General features: G+C 51.8%; 5 protein-coding genes across 5 annotated transcripts; 4 read left to right on the forward strand and 1 right to left on the reverse strand.

The window, feature by feature from the left end:
- Positions 1-368: 368 nt before the first annotated feature.
- Positions 369-836, forward strand: NUU61_006667 (type II 3-dehydroquinate dehydratase; the record flags this gene model as incomplete). The annotated part of the gene is made up of 1 exon (XM_056657194.1): positions 369-836. The coding sequence occupies one exon, from the start codon at positions 369-371 to the stop codon at positions 834-836; it is 468 nt and encodes a 155-aa protein (XP_056509994.1).
- Positions 837-1065: 229 nt separating this feature from the next.
- On the reverse strand, positions 1066-3909 carry NUU61_006668 (putative C6 transcription factor QutA; the record flags this gene model as incomplete). The annotated part of the gene is made up of 2 exons (XM_056657195.1): positions 1066-1258; positions 1322-3909. The coding sequence occupies 2 exons, from the start codon at positions 3907-3909 to the stop codon at positions 1066-1068; spliced, it is 2781 nt and encodes a 926-aa protein (XP_056509995.1).
- Positions 3910-4028: 119 nt separating this feature from the next.
- NUU61_006669 (uncharacterized protein) lies at positions 4029-4568 on the forward strand (the record flags this gene model as incomplete). Its single annotated transcript, XM_056657196.1, has 1 exon — positions 4029-4568. The coding sequence occupies one exon, from the start codon at positions 4029-4031 to the stop codon at positions 4566-4568; it is 540 nt and encodes a 179-aa protein (XP_056509996.1).
- Positions 4569-4626: 58 nt separating this feature from the next.
- Positions 4627-7398, forward strand: NUU61_006670 (putative quinate pathway repressor protein QutR; the record flags this gene model as incomplete). The annotated part of the gene is made up of 2 exons (XM_056657197.1): positions 4627-7086; positions 7144-7398. The coding sequence occupies 2 exons, from the start codon at positions 4627-4629 to the stop codon at positions 7396-7398; spliced, it is 2715 nt and encodes a 904-aa protein (XP_056509997.1).
- Positions 7399-12000: 4602 nt separating this feature from the next.
- Positions 12001-15505, forward strand: NUU61_006671 (uncharacterized protein; the record flags this gene model as incomplete). Its single annotated transcript, XM_056657198.1, has 6 exons — positions 12001-12078; positions 12134-12164; positions 12221-12757; positions 12817-14802; positions 14856-14951; positions 15006-15505. The coding sequence occupies 6 exons, from the start codon at positions 12001-12003 to the stop codon at positions 15503-15505; spliced, it is 3228 nt and encodes a 1075-aa protein (XP_056509998.1).
- Between the last annotated feature and the right edge of the window lie 503 nt (positions 15506-16008).

Here is a 16008-nt window from a genome sequence, read left to right on the forward strand (position 1 = left end):
TTATTGAAAAAGATTTTTCTTAGGGTTGAGGTTCGGACATCGAGATTGATGTCACCCGCTTATATAGATGGGATTACCTGCGTATTGGTCTCGATAGCATAGACTATACTCGGTTATATTATAATCTCAGCATAGTATAAGCATAGTTTAGTCCATGATTCACACACACAGCTCGATGGATTCACAAATCCCAACCCAATGACCACAACAGCATTATCAAAGACTCGGCAAAGCACTCAGCCGAGAGCGGCAAAATGCGGAGAGCCGGCATATAACCGCAACACTATACCACACACCATTTGCAACGTACAAGCACTCAAAACCCAGCAAAAACACACCCAAAAGAAAAGCAAAAGACAACCCTTAAAATGGTTAAATCAATCCTCCTCCTCAACGGCCCCAACCTCAACCTCCTGGGCACCCGTGAACCCCACATCTACGGCCACACAACCCTAGCCGACGTCGAAGCTAACAGCCGCGCCCACGCCGCCAAGCACAACGCAACGCTCGACGCCTTCCAATCGAACCACGAAGGCGCCCTGGTCGACCGCATCCAGGCGGCGCGCGGCCGCGTCGACGGCATCATCATCAACCCCGGCGCGTACACGCACACGTCGGTCGCCATCCGCGATGCGCTGATGGGTGTCGGGATCCCGTTCATCGAACTGCATGTCAGCAATGTGCATGCGCGCGAGCCTTGGAGACATCACTCGTATTTCAGTGATAAGGCGGCGGGCATTATTGTTGGGCTGGGGGTTTATGGGTATCAGGTCGCTGTGGAGCATGTCGCGGTGAATTTTGAGGAGAGGGTTAAGGAGAGTAAGGCAGCTTTGTAACCTATCGACTCCTTCATTCGTGAATGAGTTCCCCATGAAAAGTTTATCGAATGCATCACTTCGAGACTATCAATATACACGTATATACACTTCATATCCCTATGTACAATCGCGACAACTTCGCGGATTCCATCCTTTTATGTAGCTAGCTCATCCAGCGTGGTGTGAAAGCCAGCAAGTGGATCATCCTATAGCACAAGGATCAAATCCCAAATCCAGCTCAGCTGGATCATCGATTCGGCGACGTTGACATGCTCAATGACTGCGATTCCCGTCGGACATCGGGAGGAGTCGCGCTCGGCAATTGCTGGGTCTGCGCCAAGAGAAATGGCTCGATTTGGCCCGAGAACGAGTATAGTTCCGGAATTCCCGAATCTGAGACAAAGCCAAGATTTTGCATGAACTCGGGTTGGTTGTCGGCCCTAGTGAGAAAATTGCACAAGGTTAGAAGGCGAATCAATCAGAGACGTAGGAAATATACTCACTTCTCAGCACCATCCAACGATGCCAGCTCATCGAATAGTGCATCAAGATCTGGGGCAATCCGTTGCCGCTGTGGTGGCCCGTATCCGTCGACGTCAACGAATGGACCTAGTCCAAGAGAGGGGTCCTGATATGCCGGCGGGTACTGGCCATTGGAGGGGAATGACGGTGAAATTCCAGGGAGCATGGTAGTGCCTCTCTGAGGTTTGGATGATGCAGACGTCGGTTGGCGAAGTCCACTACCCAGCGCATCATCCAAAGAACCTGGCTGTGCCGAAATCTCAGAGGCACCACCAACGGTGGTCAAGGATGGTGTAGGGGTGTGCAAGAGGGAATTGCTATCTTCGAAGTTTTGTGTGGCTCTGAGCCAAGGAGTAGAAAGGAATGGGTCAGACGTCGGGGCAGAAGTATGGGTAGTAATCCGAGGATGTCCTTCGGAGGGTCTAAGATGGCGTGTAGGTGTTGTGCCCGGCAGGCTCTGTGAAAGAACCGAATCCTCGCTTGTTAGAATTTCCGGCTGAGATGGGATTGATGGCGATGTTCCTATCGCACGGGGTCTGGAAGCTAAAACCTGGCTTGCTCCTGGCCCGTCGGACATGGCCCACAGATTTGCAAGATGGAATGAGAACGTTTGGAGCTTATTGCGTAAACCCGTTTCCAGGTTGGATACCACGTCTTTGGAGGATGGAGGTGGAAGTCCGTATTGAAGAATCATGCCAAAAGTCGGGGTGGTGGCAGAGAAGCTGTAGGCTTCCATATAGGCTTGGAGCAAGTGCAACAGCCTCTTCGAGCTCTCGGCCGCATGGGCCTTATGGGGCATGTTCGGGATATTTTGGTCAAATTCACGCATGGCAATTTGCAGACTCACAGCCGTGGAAATGCTCTCATACATCATCTCAAGGGAAAAGATATGTGGTGAAGCAACCTTGACAGGATGGCTTACAGGATGGCTTTGAAGGTCCACCCGATAACTTTTCGGCAGCGCTGCCACTGAGCGCTGCAGCTGGAGCTCGAGTGACTCTAGCTGCGATCGAGAAACGGTCGGGTCATGTCTGCAACAACAAAGCTCGTTCAACACGGAGACCAGGGAGACCAGACGGTTGAAAGTGCTCAATGCATGCAGGGGTCCACGATGCATAGAAGCTCGCGAGGACTGCGTGGGCCGCAACCCAGTCTGGTCTTCCCATGGATGCCACTCCTCCAACCCGTCTTCGTTGATGGATCCCACTCTGGCCAGATCCTCCTTTCGCAGGGATGGGCACTGAGTGGTCTGTTGTGCAATGAGGGTCTCCAGGACAAAGCACCCCAAGAAGACATGTTTCGCCCGCCCTAACTGCCTATCCTGGTCAGGGGTTTTCGACGATGAAAAAGCAGACTGATCCAGGCCCAACGTGTATGCGATCCGGACAGCCTGTCCAACCAGCATCCAGGCTGCAGTCCACTCTTGCTGGCCAAATTTGATCAGGGATAGAATAAGCAATGCTTGCACATGCCCGATTTCATAGGGACCGTGCCCTGAGGGAATTAAATCTCTGGCGGTAGTGTACAGTTGCGATGGATTGACCCGATCGCTAGATAAATCATCTGCCTGCCGAGTAACAGTGATGGATGCATCTTGGAGAGATGAAAGGGTCATTACAGCCCATAAAGCTGCATGGTCTCCTGATCCAGGGGCGGTGCGCGACACGTACATATCCCCTTCGGTATACCGGAAAGCCGTGCGAAGGATGTCATGTTTCTCCAGTATAGGGAACCAGCATTGTGTATAGGAGAAATATATGTCGAGGAGCGGCCACGCATTGTAGGGAAGTTTAAGAGAGTATTGCTTCGGGAGGGGTTGTGAATCAGAGTTTTGGACAGAAGAGGAGGGTGGGTGAGGGTCGGCCGTTGGTACAGTTTGGATACTACAGTCTCGGGTGGTGCGCGAATACCTCGGTGTCGAGCTAGTTATTGCTGTTCGGGATGGTGAAACCCCAGGCAAAGATGTCTCCCGAGTATCCAGTCCTTGCGGGATCTGCCACTCCTGGGCCCCGGAAGAAGAGAGAATCCCTTCGACATCGAGGGGTGTGTCGGCTTCACCATATGCTTGAAGGAGACGCTCTTTTTCTTCCTCCGGCTGCTCCAGGAAGACCAGCATTTGTTCAAGATCTCTCAGAACAGTGCTGTTCTTGAAGGACGACAGTAACGTATCGGAGCCCTCTGCTTCCTTGCCCATTGTCGCCAAGTGATTTGGAAGATTAACAGACCTCATCAAAGCTCGCATCACATCCTCGCTGCCTTGAATCCTTTGGAAGACCAGACCCCATAGAAGCTCGAGGGATCGAATGTAACCTGTCGGGAGACCGCGTTTCTTGGGATTGGCTTTGTAGGTGCAGGGCCGACACAGGGAAGCGCATGTGGAGCATACAGGCTGGATCCCGTCGCATTTATCCTTCTTCGAGCGACAGCTATCGCAGGCGCGCGATACCCGCTGTCGCTTGGGATGAGCCGCATAATCCTCCGGCCCATTCGCCTTGCCATCGTCAACAGGGTCGGTCCATCGTCGTTTGGATTTGCTGCTCGCCCCAGCTTGGCGAGATTCGGCACTCATAATGATTGATTCAGTGGCCCACTTGGTGGTTCCAGGCGCATGTTCGTGCGACGCGATCGTATGATGGAGTTGAATATTTTGCCGACAGTGGCACGGACGAACGAGCTGGCAATTACGCCATGAATGATCGCCCCACTGCCGATGGAGACCTTGCAGGGGTCTCAGGGATATTGAAATCTATCAATATTGATGGATTAAACTTGTTGGCAGCAGTAAAGAGACGGGGGCCTCTCGAGGACGGCGAGTTGGTTCCGAGGAAGAACAGCCGGCCAGCGGTGAGCCAGTCACTGACGGGCAAAACTGCAATCGGGGGCGCCGGGGAGACTGCCGCCACTCAGGCTTCACAAAATGTCAAATTACAGCTGAGGAAAGTCTCAGATGGCTGGGATTCAACAATGCGAAGATGCGACAATGTACCTGACAATGCGCCTGTATCTGCGCCTCGGAGTTTGCAGTGTGCACGTTGTACCCCGCGGGGAAAACCGCATTGCCGGCTGAAGGCTTGTCCGCCTGAGGCCAAACCCGGGCAGAATCCACCCCCCGCAAAATCCACTTGGATCTTCGACTCCAACTTCTTGAACTTGGCTCAACCTCCTCTCATCGGTGATCTGGCCTCTGTTTTCGTCCTGATACCCAGTTACTCTCGCATTGTTGGGTAATGGACTTTTGCCTCCTATTCATCCTTTCTTGATCACGACACTGCATGATTGCAGCATCATGTCTATTCTCGTTCGGCCGCCCAAGCGCAAATTAGATGAGGTCGATGCGCTAAATGACGGCCCGCGGAAGCAAAATTCTAATTCAAGTGATCTGGGACTTTCGCAATGGGCTTCGCGTCCACCGAGTGAACAGACCGAAACATCCGGAGATTCGCAGGCGCTGGTGGTCTCGCTGCGAGAACTTCACTCCAATCGCGGATCACCCGTCCTCTTTGAGAATGGCCCGCTGCAGAGCCCGCGCAACTTCCATCCGAAAGCATCGGTTGTGCTGATCGGGATTCGAGGCACTGGAAAATCCAGCCTTGCCGTTATCCTGTCGGCGTCATCGGGTCGACGCTTGATCGATGCTGACAGGTACTTCCATCAGATAACAGGCTACTCTCGCGCCGCTTTCAAAAAAGAAAATGATCATGCGGAGTATCGAAAACAAGAAGCGCGGGTCTTTGAGTCGATGCTGGCTGACAACCAAGATGGTTGTGTGATTGCGTGCGGAGCCGGATCGATGGAACGCAGTGGCCAACAACTACTGAGAGAATATGCGCGCACACATCCAGTAATCCATGTCACTCGAGATCCGGCCAGCATCCAGTCATATCTCAAGGCTTGGGATACCCAAAAAGTGCGGCATTTTTTGGACTTGTCGGGGCCAATATACCGTGGATGCTCCAATCTAGAATTCTTTAATCTCTCCGAAACTATTCGTGGCCAGCGAGTCTTTAGGGATGGACACGATTCACCGTCAGACCCCAAAGTCGACCAAAGGGCGCATACTCCGACTCCATTTTTGACCCTGAAGCGTGTTCAGCGGGACTTTCTCCGTTTCATCGCCTTTGTAACAGGAGATGGGGCGGAGCTGAGCCGTCAGCACGCATCTTTCCCATTGTCGTTGTTACCGGTCGAATCGCGAAGCTATACTTCTGCAGTTTCGGTTCCATTCTCCGCCATTGGCGACAAAGACTTGGATATCGAGGAGTTGGAATTCGGTGCAGATGCCTTTGAATTGGCTATTGATGTGACGGGCTCTTCGAACCTGGTCGAAGTTGACTCGAACTTGGCGGACAACATCAGTCAAGCGGTAGCCACAATCCGTCGCAATATCATCGTCCCTTTGATCTACCATGTTCAGAGTTATATGGCCCCTGTGGGATCCCTATCGCCAAACCACACCCCACAACGGTGTCCGGACGATGAATATCTGAATCTAGTACGGCACGGATTGCGGCTGGCCCCGGACTTTCTGACCATCGATCTATCTCGCGATGATACCCTGCTCACCCAAATTATGAGTATTAAAGGGCTCATTCGGATAATTGGACATTTCGAAGCATTTCATCCCCTGGCTGGAGGCTGGGATGGCGATGAATTTATGAAAGTCTATGAGCGGGCGAAAAGGATAGGATGTGATATGGTCCGGCTGTGCCAACCAGCCGAATCAATGGAGGACAATCTTGCAGTGCAGCGTTTCCGGCATCGCATCCAGAGTCTTCCTGTGTCGGGGCTCCCTCTCATTGCCTACAATACCGGCCCTCTCGGCCGTGTATCGCGCTGCTTTAACCCCATCCTGACACCTGTCACGCACTCTTCTTTGGTTTATACCAGTCCGGCACAATTGCGGCCCTACATCACCTCCCGTGATGCGCAGAAAGCACTATACAACTCATTTGTGCTGGATCCGATGCAATTCTTTGTATTTGGTGCCAATGTCACCTACAGTATGTCGCCAGCGATGCACAATACCGCCTTCGAGTTGTGCGGAATGCCCCATCTCTACTCGATTTACCAGTCACCTACCCTGCGTGGATTAAATGACTTGGTCGAAAACCAACATTTTGGTGGATCAAGTGTCAGTCTCCCGTACAAAACGGAAGTCATTCCTCTGCTCCACTCCATGTCGCCACATGCCCAGGCAATTGGCGCCGTCAACACGTTGATTCCGATTCGAAATCTCGACGATTCCGATCCCCGTGCCTCGCAGGAATCTTCGGTGCACCTTGAGAAGAGCCGCGCGGGTCCTATCAAGGGTCTGCATGGTGACAATACTGACTGGATCGGTATCTGCAATTGCATCCGGCGTGGCCTTTCTCCCGCAAACGCCGTGCGTCCGTCATCGACAGGTCTTATCATTGGATCGGGCGGTATGGCTCGGGCCGCTGTATACTCGATGATCCATTTGGGTGTGCAGAACATCTTCGTATATAATCGCACTATTGCAAATGCGGAGAAGGTGGCTCACCACTACAACCGCCAAGATCTGCACCCTAAAGCAGAGCGCATGTCTACCGGTCGCCCCAGAGTCGGTACTTTGGCTTCATTGCAGGACCCATGGCCCTCAGCCTTTAAACAGCCAACGATCATTGTGTCTTGTATCCCTGCTCATAGCATCGGTGGTCAGCCGGCACCTAACTTCCACATGCCCTCCCACTGGCTGGAAAGTCCCACGGGTGGTGTGATTGTTGATGTAGGTTTCCCTACCAACATCTTCTTTTCCCCTATCATTTGCTAATCAAGGTTTCAGTTGGCATATAAACCCCTCAATACGCCTCTCATGAAGCAGATGCGAGCGTTGTCCCATCGTGGCTGGGTTGCCCTGGACGGTCTCGACGTCCTGCCCGAGCAGGGTTTCGCCCAATTTGAGTTGTTTACGGGACGCCGGGCACCACGGCGGTTGATGCGGACCATTGTGCTCCAGGAGTACAAAGATGATGAGGGGCAAGATGACCAGAATGCGATTCGGGATCGACTGCAAAACCTTGACGGCCAGCCGACATGAAATGTGGGTTTGAACCACGACCTTTGCTATCTGCATCCTCTATCCACATTCCCAGCGCGGGCCATTTGTGCATCAGTCCTCCTGAGCACAGACTGAAAGAGCAAGACACGAGTCTGCTTGCCGAAGCTGGCCTTGGGCATTCGAAGTCGTCAAGACAAGGAGAAGCCGGTCGTGCAAATACCCATTGAGGGCCTTATACAACGACAAATGGCTTGCAAGAATTAGGCAATGTCTGTCTCTTGCGCTTCTACTTCTCGGAACAGATCGTCGTATAAACGCGAGTATGCGGGTTCTAGTACGCAGGAGAAATATGGAGCTCTAGGCTTTGGATACCGGCAACTTGTTTCATAGGCTTCAGTATATAATCAATCTGACGCTTCACAAGCCTCCAGATTTGAAGTTCTTTCAAACCAACTTCTCCATCTCATGCAGCTCCAATGGCGCTGACCCGTCACCTTTTTCCTATCTCTGGGGGACGATTCGAATCAATTAACGTGAGGATCCTTTTCATGAAGCAACCTACTGGCTTTGCTATCGACGGCAAGCTCTGCCTCTACCAGTATCTTCTTCGCATATGCCTCTTGATTCAGCCAAATGATGCCATGCTGACGAGATAGGTTGCATCCCAAGAAACATGTAGGGTCGCCGAGCAGCTTGATTTTGAAAGTCTGCATGAATCATTGATGAATGCGTCAATATCAGCCTGAGTTGGCGCGCCTTCGATAATGTCGTCGGCATATATCAGGATGAAGCAGTCGTCCTTGCTGAAGATGCAGCTATCTTCTTGCCAGTGGTACAAACCCAAACTCTCTCAATCGCTTAGTGAAGGTCTCACACCATAGATATGCTGCCTATCGGAGCCCATACAGGGCTGGATTTGCCAATTCGAGACTGAGCAAGCTGTCTATATTGAGCGGCGATAGAGCCCCTTCGGCATGGACAGGCGAGAACAATCTAAGCAAGGTCTACTCAGTAGATGTGGGAAAGATGAGTTGGCTTTTGGTAAAGACTCGCCCCGATCTTGCGCTGGCTGTCAACAAGCTGCAGCAGAGAAGTGCTTCACCTCGAGATGATTATCGCAGAAAACACACAAGGAGGGGACGTTGTTGGAGTTTCTGAAATAAGTATGTCTTTTTTCTTTGGCAGTTCGTTTGACGAGAGAAATCGTGCTAAGTGTCGGCCGAGGTCTCTTGACATCAATTCTCGTAGCCGTGACGGGTCGAACCCGGCTTATTTCTGGTTGAGACCGTGTTCAGTTGGCATATCAACGATCAGACATGATGTGCTCTTTGGATCGGATTCTCTGGGGTTTGGGAAGGCCTTCTTGGATAAAGCAGATGATCTGGAGATTGATGTGCAGAAAGTTAAAGCGTACTCGCTTCATCTAGAAATCAGGCAGGTTTTCTTCGACGGCCGATTTCTTTCCAGGTGATCCAGGCAAATATACATGGCAAGTTATGCCAGAACTCGTTAGAGAAGACAATAATTTGGGAGTGATTTGGAACTCCTCATATGTCTTTGTCCTGTGCTGCCTCGTCGCAAGCTCATTGCAGAGCTTGTGGAATTGTCATTTTCTGGGAGGGAAATGTGATTCTCGGGCATGATCGTGTTTGACGAAGAGCCCATTCGTAGCCAGCATCAGTAGCTGGATCTTGGCTTGGGAGGTATTCTCTTCGGTCATCCTTGACCCAGTTCCTTGCTGTTGTCTTTGAACCCTACATGGTTCATTTGTTCGTGCCATTTTCCTCGAGATTCCTCTCTGTTGGTTCAAGATCCGGGGAATGGTTGACGCTTCATCATATTGATCTCCTTCCCTCTGGCAGGTGCATCATCACTTTTAGTGTTGGTGATGGAGTCGTCAGTCGGTTGGCTCGCGTTGAACTGACAGAGCTTTCCTAGACGCTCGGTGAATCAGAAAATAGTCTAGATAGATACAGACCTGACTGAGTACTTACTTGGCGGATGATGTATCCAAGATCCGTCAAGGCCAAGAATAAGTGGTGCAGGACGTGGTATAAGGGGACCTTGTCAACATTTGGTGAGCTAGATTATGACCAGGCGAATGTATTGATGGTTGATGCTTATCTCTTTAGTGTGAGCCCTGTGATTTGTTGAAATATTCTCCGGTGTACTGGAAAGCGAGGAACGATGGGCGTGAAGCTGGCCCGTAGTTAGGTGTTCCCTGCTTCCACTTTCTCTGGGTCATCATCTTCTCCACTGATGTGTCGTAGGTCACCTATATATGGTAGTGCGCTAGGCAGTAATGCTGATAGAAGACATCAGAGCTCGATACCAGAGTGACGAGACCCTTATATAAGTGGATAGAATGAAGAAGAAAGAAGGAAGCAGAAGGAGGAGTGAAGCCTTTATTTGCCATAAAACTAGATGATAACCCTCTACTGGATATCTCCGCTGACTTTCACGATTTCGTTTGCTTATTTGCTTAGTTTTGTGAGTTGACAATTGAAAACAATGGCCGATGCAACGAGAAGATAAAACAATTCTTTATGTAGTAAATGGCTAGAAAGAGCGATATACAAGGGATCAAATACTTTGACTACCACTGTACCCTGTCATTCAGTCGGTCCAAAGCTACTTCTTTTATAAATAACATCAAGCTCCTGGTGTTAATTTTAAGTGAAAATGACTGGGATATTCCTTATTACCTTACTAGGCAAATTCCTGACAGTAGATGAAGGCCCTATACAGCACAACCATGGATGTCCAAGGTGTTTCATGGCCACTGATATTGACATTCAACCCCCACCCTCTCCTAGACCATTGGCTGTCTCCAACAGAAGCCATGCAAGGGTTGGGGGCGGACAAGTTGGTTACTGCCCAGGGCGAGAGAGGCCCAATGCCCAGTCCATTGACAGGTGCCCGATTGTTGCTTGAGCACCAGCTCCATGCATGAAAATCCTTCTGGCTGCAAGCAATAGCCAAGAAGAAGATTCTTCTAGACTCTCTCTTTCTCTGTCTCCCTTTGCTATGAAAAAGGATCGTCAACCACGTGACACAGGCGTTTCAGAAGGGAGATGAAACAGCGGCCTGAGCTGCGAGCGAAGGATTCAGCCCGGCATCAGGGGGGGGCCCGACCTCGGAGAACTCCCCCTCCATTTTCTTCAAGTCAGCAAAATCCCCCGAAAAAAACTCTGGATTGAGATCGACTTCAGCCTCAAAATGCTTCGTGTTGTACGCGAGCGACCGTATATATGATGGATGTCGTGATATGGTGGTATAGTGACCAAGACCATATACCTCTCCTGGAGGGAAGATCCATGGATATTTGTCCCAAATGGCCCTTTTTTGGAAACAAGGCCCGTTCCATGGACACAGCCTGGCATGGAGACACTCCGGTAGTGGCCCCAATCCTTATTTGGTACTTTAGATCCGAAGTGGGTTGGCCTGGGACGAGCTGACCTGCCGTGGATTTTCTGGATTTTGGGCCCCTGCACTTAGGCTGTCTCAGTGGAATCCTGTTGAGTGATCTAATTTCGCATTGATCAAGGGGGGGATCATGCCCAGGTGCCGTAATTTCTGCGAAATAAATAATCAGGATGTGGCCCGCACGTTCTGCGGTATCCACGTACGCCCTGAAAGACTTGGATGGTTTGGAGGCCAACGAGAATGGATTGTTGGCGTCGTCAAATATCTGAACTGAATCGAATAAATAGACCTTGGACATGAGAAAATAGAAAGAAGAAAACTGAAATCAACTTCGATAGAATCCAAGCCAGTCGGCCAAATAAGAGGTGAAGTGTAGATGGCGTGGGGAAGATTGCCTGTCTTCTCTGCCACTTCATCGGGCCTCCTTTCCTCCCTCTCCCCCCCCTTATCTTGCAACGCTTTCTTTTTTCTTTTTCTTTTCTTTTCTTTGCTTTTTTGTCTTTCCAGTGTCTTTTCTTAGTTGATCTTTCTTTACGAATCTCCCGCTTGAGATCACCGGGGACTGCTCCGTCCCCGACCCCTACCACACCGCAGGTCAGCGCCCGCGAGGGGCACGCCATTTCGCTTTGCCGGTCTGCGCTTGTCACAACACCCGCGTCTAATCTACCTGAAACGTCCCTGGTCGTACGTTGGCTGCCATCGCCCTGGTATGTGGAAACCCTTGACATATTTTCTCAGCGACTGTCCCTTGCCCGATGATTGTCCACGGTCATCTTGGCCAGACCCGTGGTTCTGTCCCAAACACCGTCAGCCCTGCTGTCCTTGGTCCCGGACCCAGGGGCCGAATGTCTTACGCTTAACTCATTGCCAGATCGCTTGTGTTGGTTAACGCCTCACCTAGTGTACAGGCTCAGCCACTAGTCGTCTCTCTTTCATCTCCCCCTTGTCGCATTCCCCCCTCCCCGCCTGCGCAACAATCTCCATCTCGCAACCTCGCCTTCCCGCGCCGGTTGCACTTGAATCGTGGCCGTCTAACGCTGCGGGGATTACTCGACGCATGTGCCCGCGCGCGTGTCACTTTTCGCTGCGCCCACAAACCGTCTTCTTGCGACTCTTGGATTCCGCAAGTCCGCATACCCCGTTCAACCGATCACAGAGTGCCCTAGTAGACAACTGGGATAACCCATTCGTCGTGTCGTGAGAGAGGCATACAAGATGGAGGCCGCAACAGTGATGACGGAGTCCTCGATGGATCAAGAGGATGTTGCCTTCCCTTGTAAGGGCTGCGGCGAGGTACGCAATAATGTGGCGGAAAGCTGGTGAAAATTGCAACTGACAACTTGCGCAGGTGCTCGAGGAAGGGAAAGCCTTCGAACTTGGTAAGAACCCTCTGGCTGATTCCTTTCTAACCGCCGCTGGTGCTGACTACGTGAAGCTGGAAATAGGTGGCACATCGACTGCTTTCGATGCAGCACCTGCGGCACTCTCCTCGACTCGGACGCACACCTTTTGCTCCTGGGCGATGGCTCGCTCATTTGCAGCAATTGCACCTACAGCTGCAATTCGTGTGGCAACAAGATCGAAGATTTGGCCATCTTGACGGGTGACCAGGCCTTCTGTGCGCAATGCTTTCGATGCCGGAACTGCAAAAAGAAGATTGAGAATCTTCGCTATGCTCGCACATCGCAGGGAATCTTTTGCATGGACTGCCATGAGTCCCTCATGCAACGACGACGGAAAAAGCATCGCGGGGCTCCCAGCAAGAGATCAGGGCCACCGGGAGTCAAACTGGACAAGTCTCTGCCATCCCTACCTCCAAACTTTGAGCAACCGCGATCCGCCGACCAAACTCCCAGTGAATCATACGCGGAGACGACGACGGATACCGCGCGGAGCAGGTTTGCGGATATGCACGGTGTAGGTGACATGGGGAGATCAGAAAGTTCGCCTTCCCGCCAGGCCGCGGAACCAGGTAAGGAAACTGCAACCAAAGCGAGATAGGCAATGATACTGATGCAATGACTGCCACAGACACTCTTATTCTTCCTTCAAGTACTTACCGAAACAGCCGCCAATCCATGCCGCAGCGCGATACCGACGGGGGAGAATTGCTTATCCCTCTCGCCTTTGACCCCACGGGTGATAGTCAGCGATCATCGTCTCGGAACCAATCGCAGACCAGACAGGAACTGCCTCGTGATTATTTCGGTCAGATTCGATCCGGTGATTCATCGCTCAGGGCCTCTCGAGACGGCCGGGACTATCTCCACGATTCTGCTTCTCGCGGTTCGTCGGAGCACCCTTCCCCTCATATTGCTTACCAAGAGAAGGGTCGAGAGCACGGCGAGATGGACTCACTCCGGCGTGACATGGATGGGCCGAATGGCTCGGCTGACAGGGCGCCACAAAATACCGATCTGTCCAAAACTGCGAAATCTAGCTCTGCTCGCAGTTCGAGGTCCGACTTGCCCATCGCTTTCCGAGAGACAAGTGCCTTCTCCAGGGCCACCAGCCCTGAGAGCAATGGCCGGGAGGCTCAGGGTGATGCAGCCCGGCCGCTGCCCCAGGACAACGCAGCACGCCCCTCCAGCAACCTGCGTCGGCTTCATGAGCACGGGTCTATGGACTCGAACCAATCTCAGCCGTCATCGATGGCATACCCCCCGAAGCGTGGCGATTCACTTGAGAGTAGGCTTCACCAGATCCCCAGAAAGGACGTTGGAGCATCGCCGGGAAGTTCACCTGCCGGTGACTCTCCTAGAATGCGCAATGATAGTGCAGTCGAGCAGCCGAAACACTCTATCGACGCCTCTATCAGCACTCCGCCACTGGAATCCCAGCGGGAGCTGGACCGTGCAGACTCGCCCTTTATGCCACGGTATAACACTGGTGAATTCTCAGCGGGTGATGAATTTTCACGGGTTGCCGATGATTCTGTCATAGGGCCCACGAATGAATCGTTCTTGCGACGTGTTTCGAACTCTGTTCGTCACGGTCGGAGCTTCAGTGACAAGAGTGTGCGGATTGGCAGGGATGGGAAACACCCGAGGTCGCCTGCCAATGGAAGCGTGGATGTTGGCAGTCCCACCACGAGCGCTTCTCAGGCTGAGGAAATCTCCTCCCTCCGAAACGAGTTGCGTAAAGAGCGCCAGCGAGTTTCCGAGATGGAATCCGCCCTTCGCGCCACAGCGGATGTCAAGCAGGTCAACACCGAGCTCTCCGAGAAGCGATCGACTATGGTTGTGCTTGATGCACAAAGAGAGATTGTTTTGCGTGAGCTCACCGTGCTCACCGATCATCTTGAGGCAGAGAAGAGTGGAACAAGCGGTCCATTGGATCTTGCCAAACTTTCGAACGGTGTTTTACGGGAGCTTGCTGAATCGATTCAGAAGCTGAAGGAGTCGTATGGTCCTCAAATCGAGGAGCTTCTCCAGAAGCGCAGTGATCTGTCGGAAGAATTGGCCGACATGAATCGCCAAAAGGAAAAGAGCTTCCAGGAATTCGAGCAACTGTCGTCGAAGAATGCGCAGTTGGCGGAGTTGAACAACCAGTTGGTGCACCAGATCCAGGGACTTTACAAGTCCAGCTCAGATGGCCAACGCGGTCCCAATGGACTTGGCATCTCTCACAACAAGGAAAGGTCCACGACCTCCATCGAGGCCTTGAAGCCTGCCATCAACGACCTTTCGTCCTCGCTGTCTACCGCCAACATCTCGGAGGATGTTGAGCCGGCTACGGCCACAGTTGTTCCTGGGCCCCAAGTTGTCAGCATCCGCAAGGGCCAGCCTCGCAAGTTCAACTGGAAGAAGGGAGGTCAAAATGTTGCCAAGGGTGTCAAGGGTCTCAAAGGGGCATTCATGTCCAGCGAAAATGAGGGCGGCGGAAGTCTGCCCCGCTCCCAGACGCAAGACCCAAGTCGCCAGGGCTTTGGCTTCTTTGGAAACCAGAGGAACAAGCAAGGAGGCAAAATGTCGCAGGCCGACAGCGTGCCAGCGTTGACCGAGGCTGCAGGCGGTGGTATGTTTCGACAGTCGACGTTCATGATGAGGGACTCGCTAACTTTCTCCCAGGTCTGTTTGGTACTGATCTGGAGGTTCGCATGGAGCATGAAAAGAGCATTATTCCGGCCATTATTACCCGCTGCATCCAGGAAGTCGAACTGCGAGGTGAGTTTCTGTCCTCGATTTTTCGGGTTATGATCTTTTTCTGACCTCAACCAGGCATGGACATGGAAGGTATCTACCGCAAATCCGGTGCGGCTTCCGTCATCCAAGGCATTCGCGACGGCTTCGAACGATCTCCCTTTGATTATGACATTTCGGATCCTGACCTGGATATCCACGCTGTCACGTCTGCTCTGAAGCAATACTTCAGAAAGCTTCCTACGCCCCTCATCACTTACGATGTTTACGAAATGGTGATTGACTCGGTTGAAATCACCTCCCCGACTTCACGGGTCGAAATTTTGCAGAAGAGCCTGCAGGAGCTGCCCCGTGTGCACCGCGACGTGCTCGAATTCCTTATCTTCCACCTCAAGCGCGTGGTTGAGCGCCAGGAGGAGAACTTGATGACCAGTCAGAACGTTGCAGTTGTCTTTGCCCCGACTATCATGAGACCCGAGAGCCTGGCCCGCGAGATGACAGACGTCCAGAAGAAGAATGAAGTGCTCAAGTTCCTGGTGGAGAACTGCCAGGATATCTTCCAGGGCATGCAGAGCTAAGTCGAGGTGATTCGACCGAACCTTTATACCTGCTCGTCTTGATTATACCGCCCTGCGGTGTTAGTTTAAACGAGATTTGACGATGTTCCCATCTTGATGTCCGGTCTGTTGGCGCTCTCATTGTACAGATACCAGTTTTTATTTTGTTGTGTCCCGTCATTTTTTTGTCCCTCCCTCCCCTATCTCTGTTCACGATCAGCGCTGCACGCTCGATACAGATACCCTATCATGTCTTCGTTTTGCCCTTGTCGCGTATTTTCTCTACATATTCCGCAGGTTCGAAGTTAGTTCTCCCCACGACCTTTGCGGTTGAGGCTCCACTGCCTCCCCGACAGCTGGTAGGGATCAAAATATTGTTTTGGGTGGTTTTTGTGTCGATGCGAGTCTTTTTGGGGGTGTCTGCCACTCTGCTACATAAGCATTGAATAGTTTCTTTCTAGCGTAATGCATACCTATCAATCATTCAAATGAGTGTTTTCGTAAATATTTCAATCAAATTGAGT

The sequence above is a fragment of the Penicillium alfredii genome, assembly GCF_028826965.1.
Source record: "Penicillium alfredii strain IBT 34128 chromosome Unknown utg000009l_segment0_segment0, whole genome shotgun sequence".
NCBI lineage: Eukaryota > Fungi > Ascomycota > Eurotiomycetes > Eurotiales > Aspergillaceae > Penicillium > Penicillium alfredii.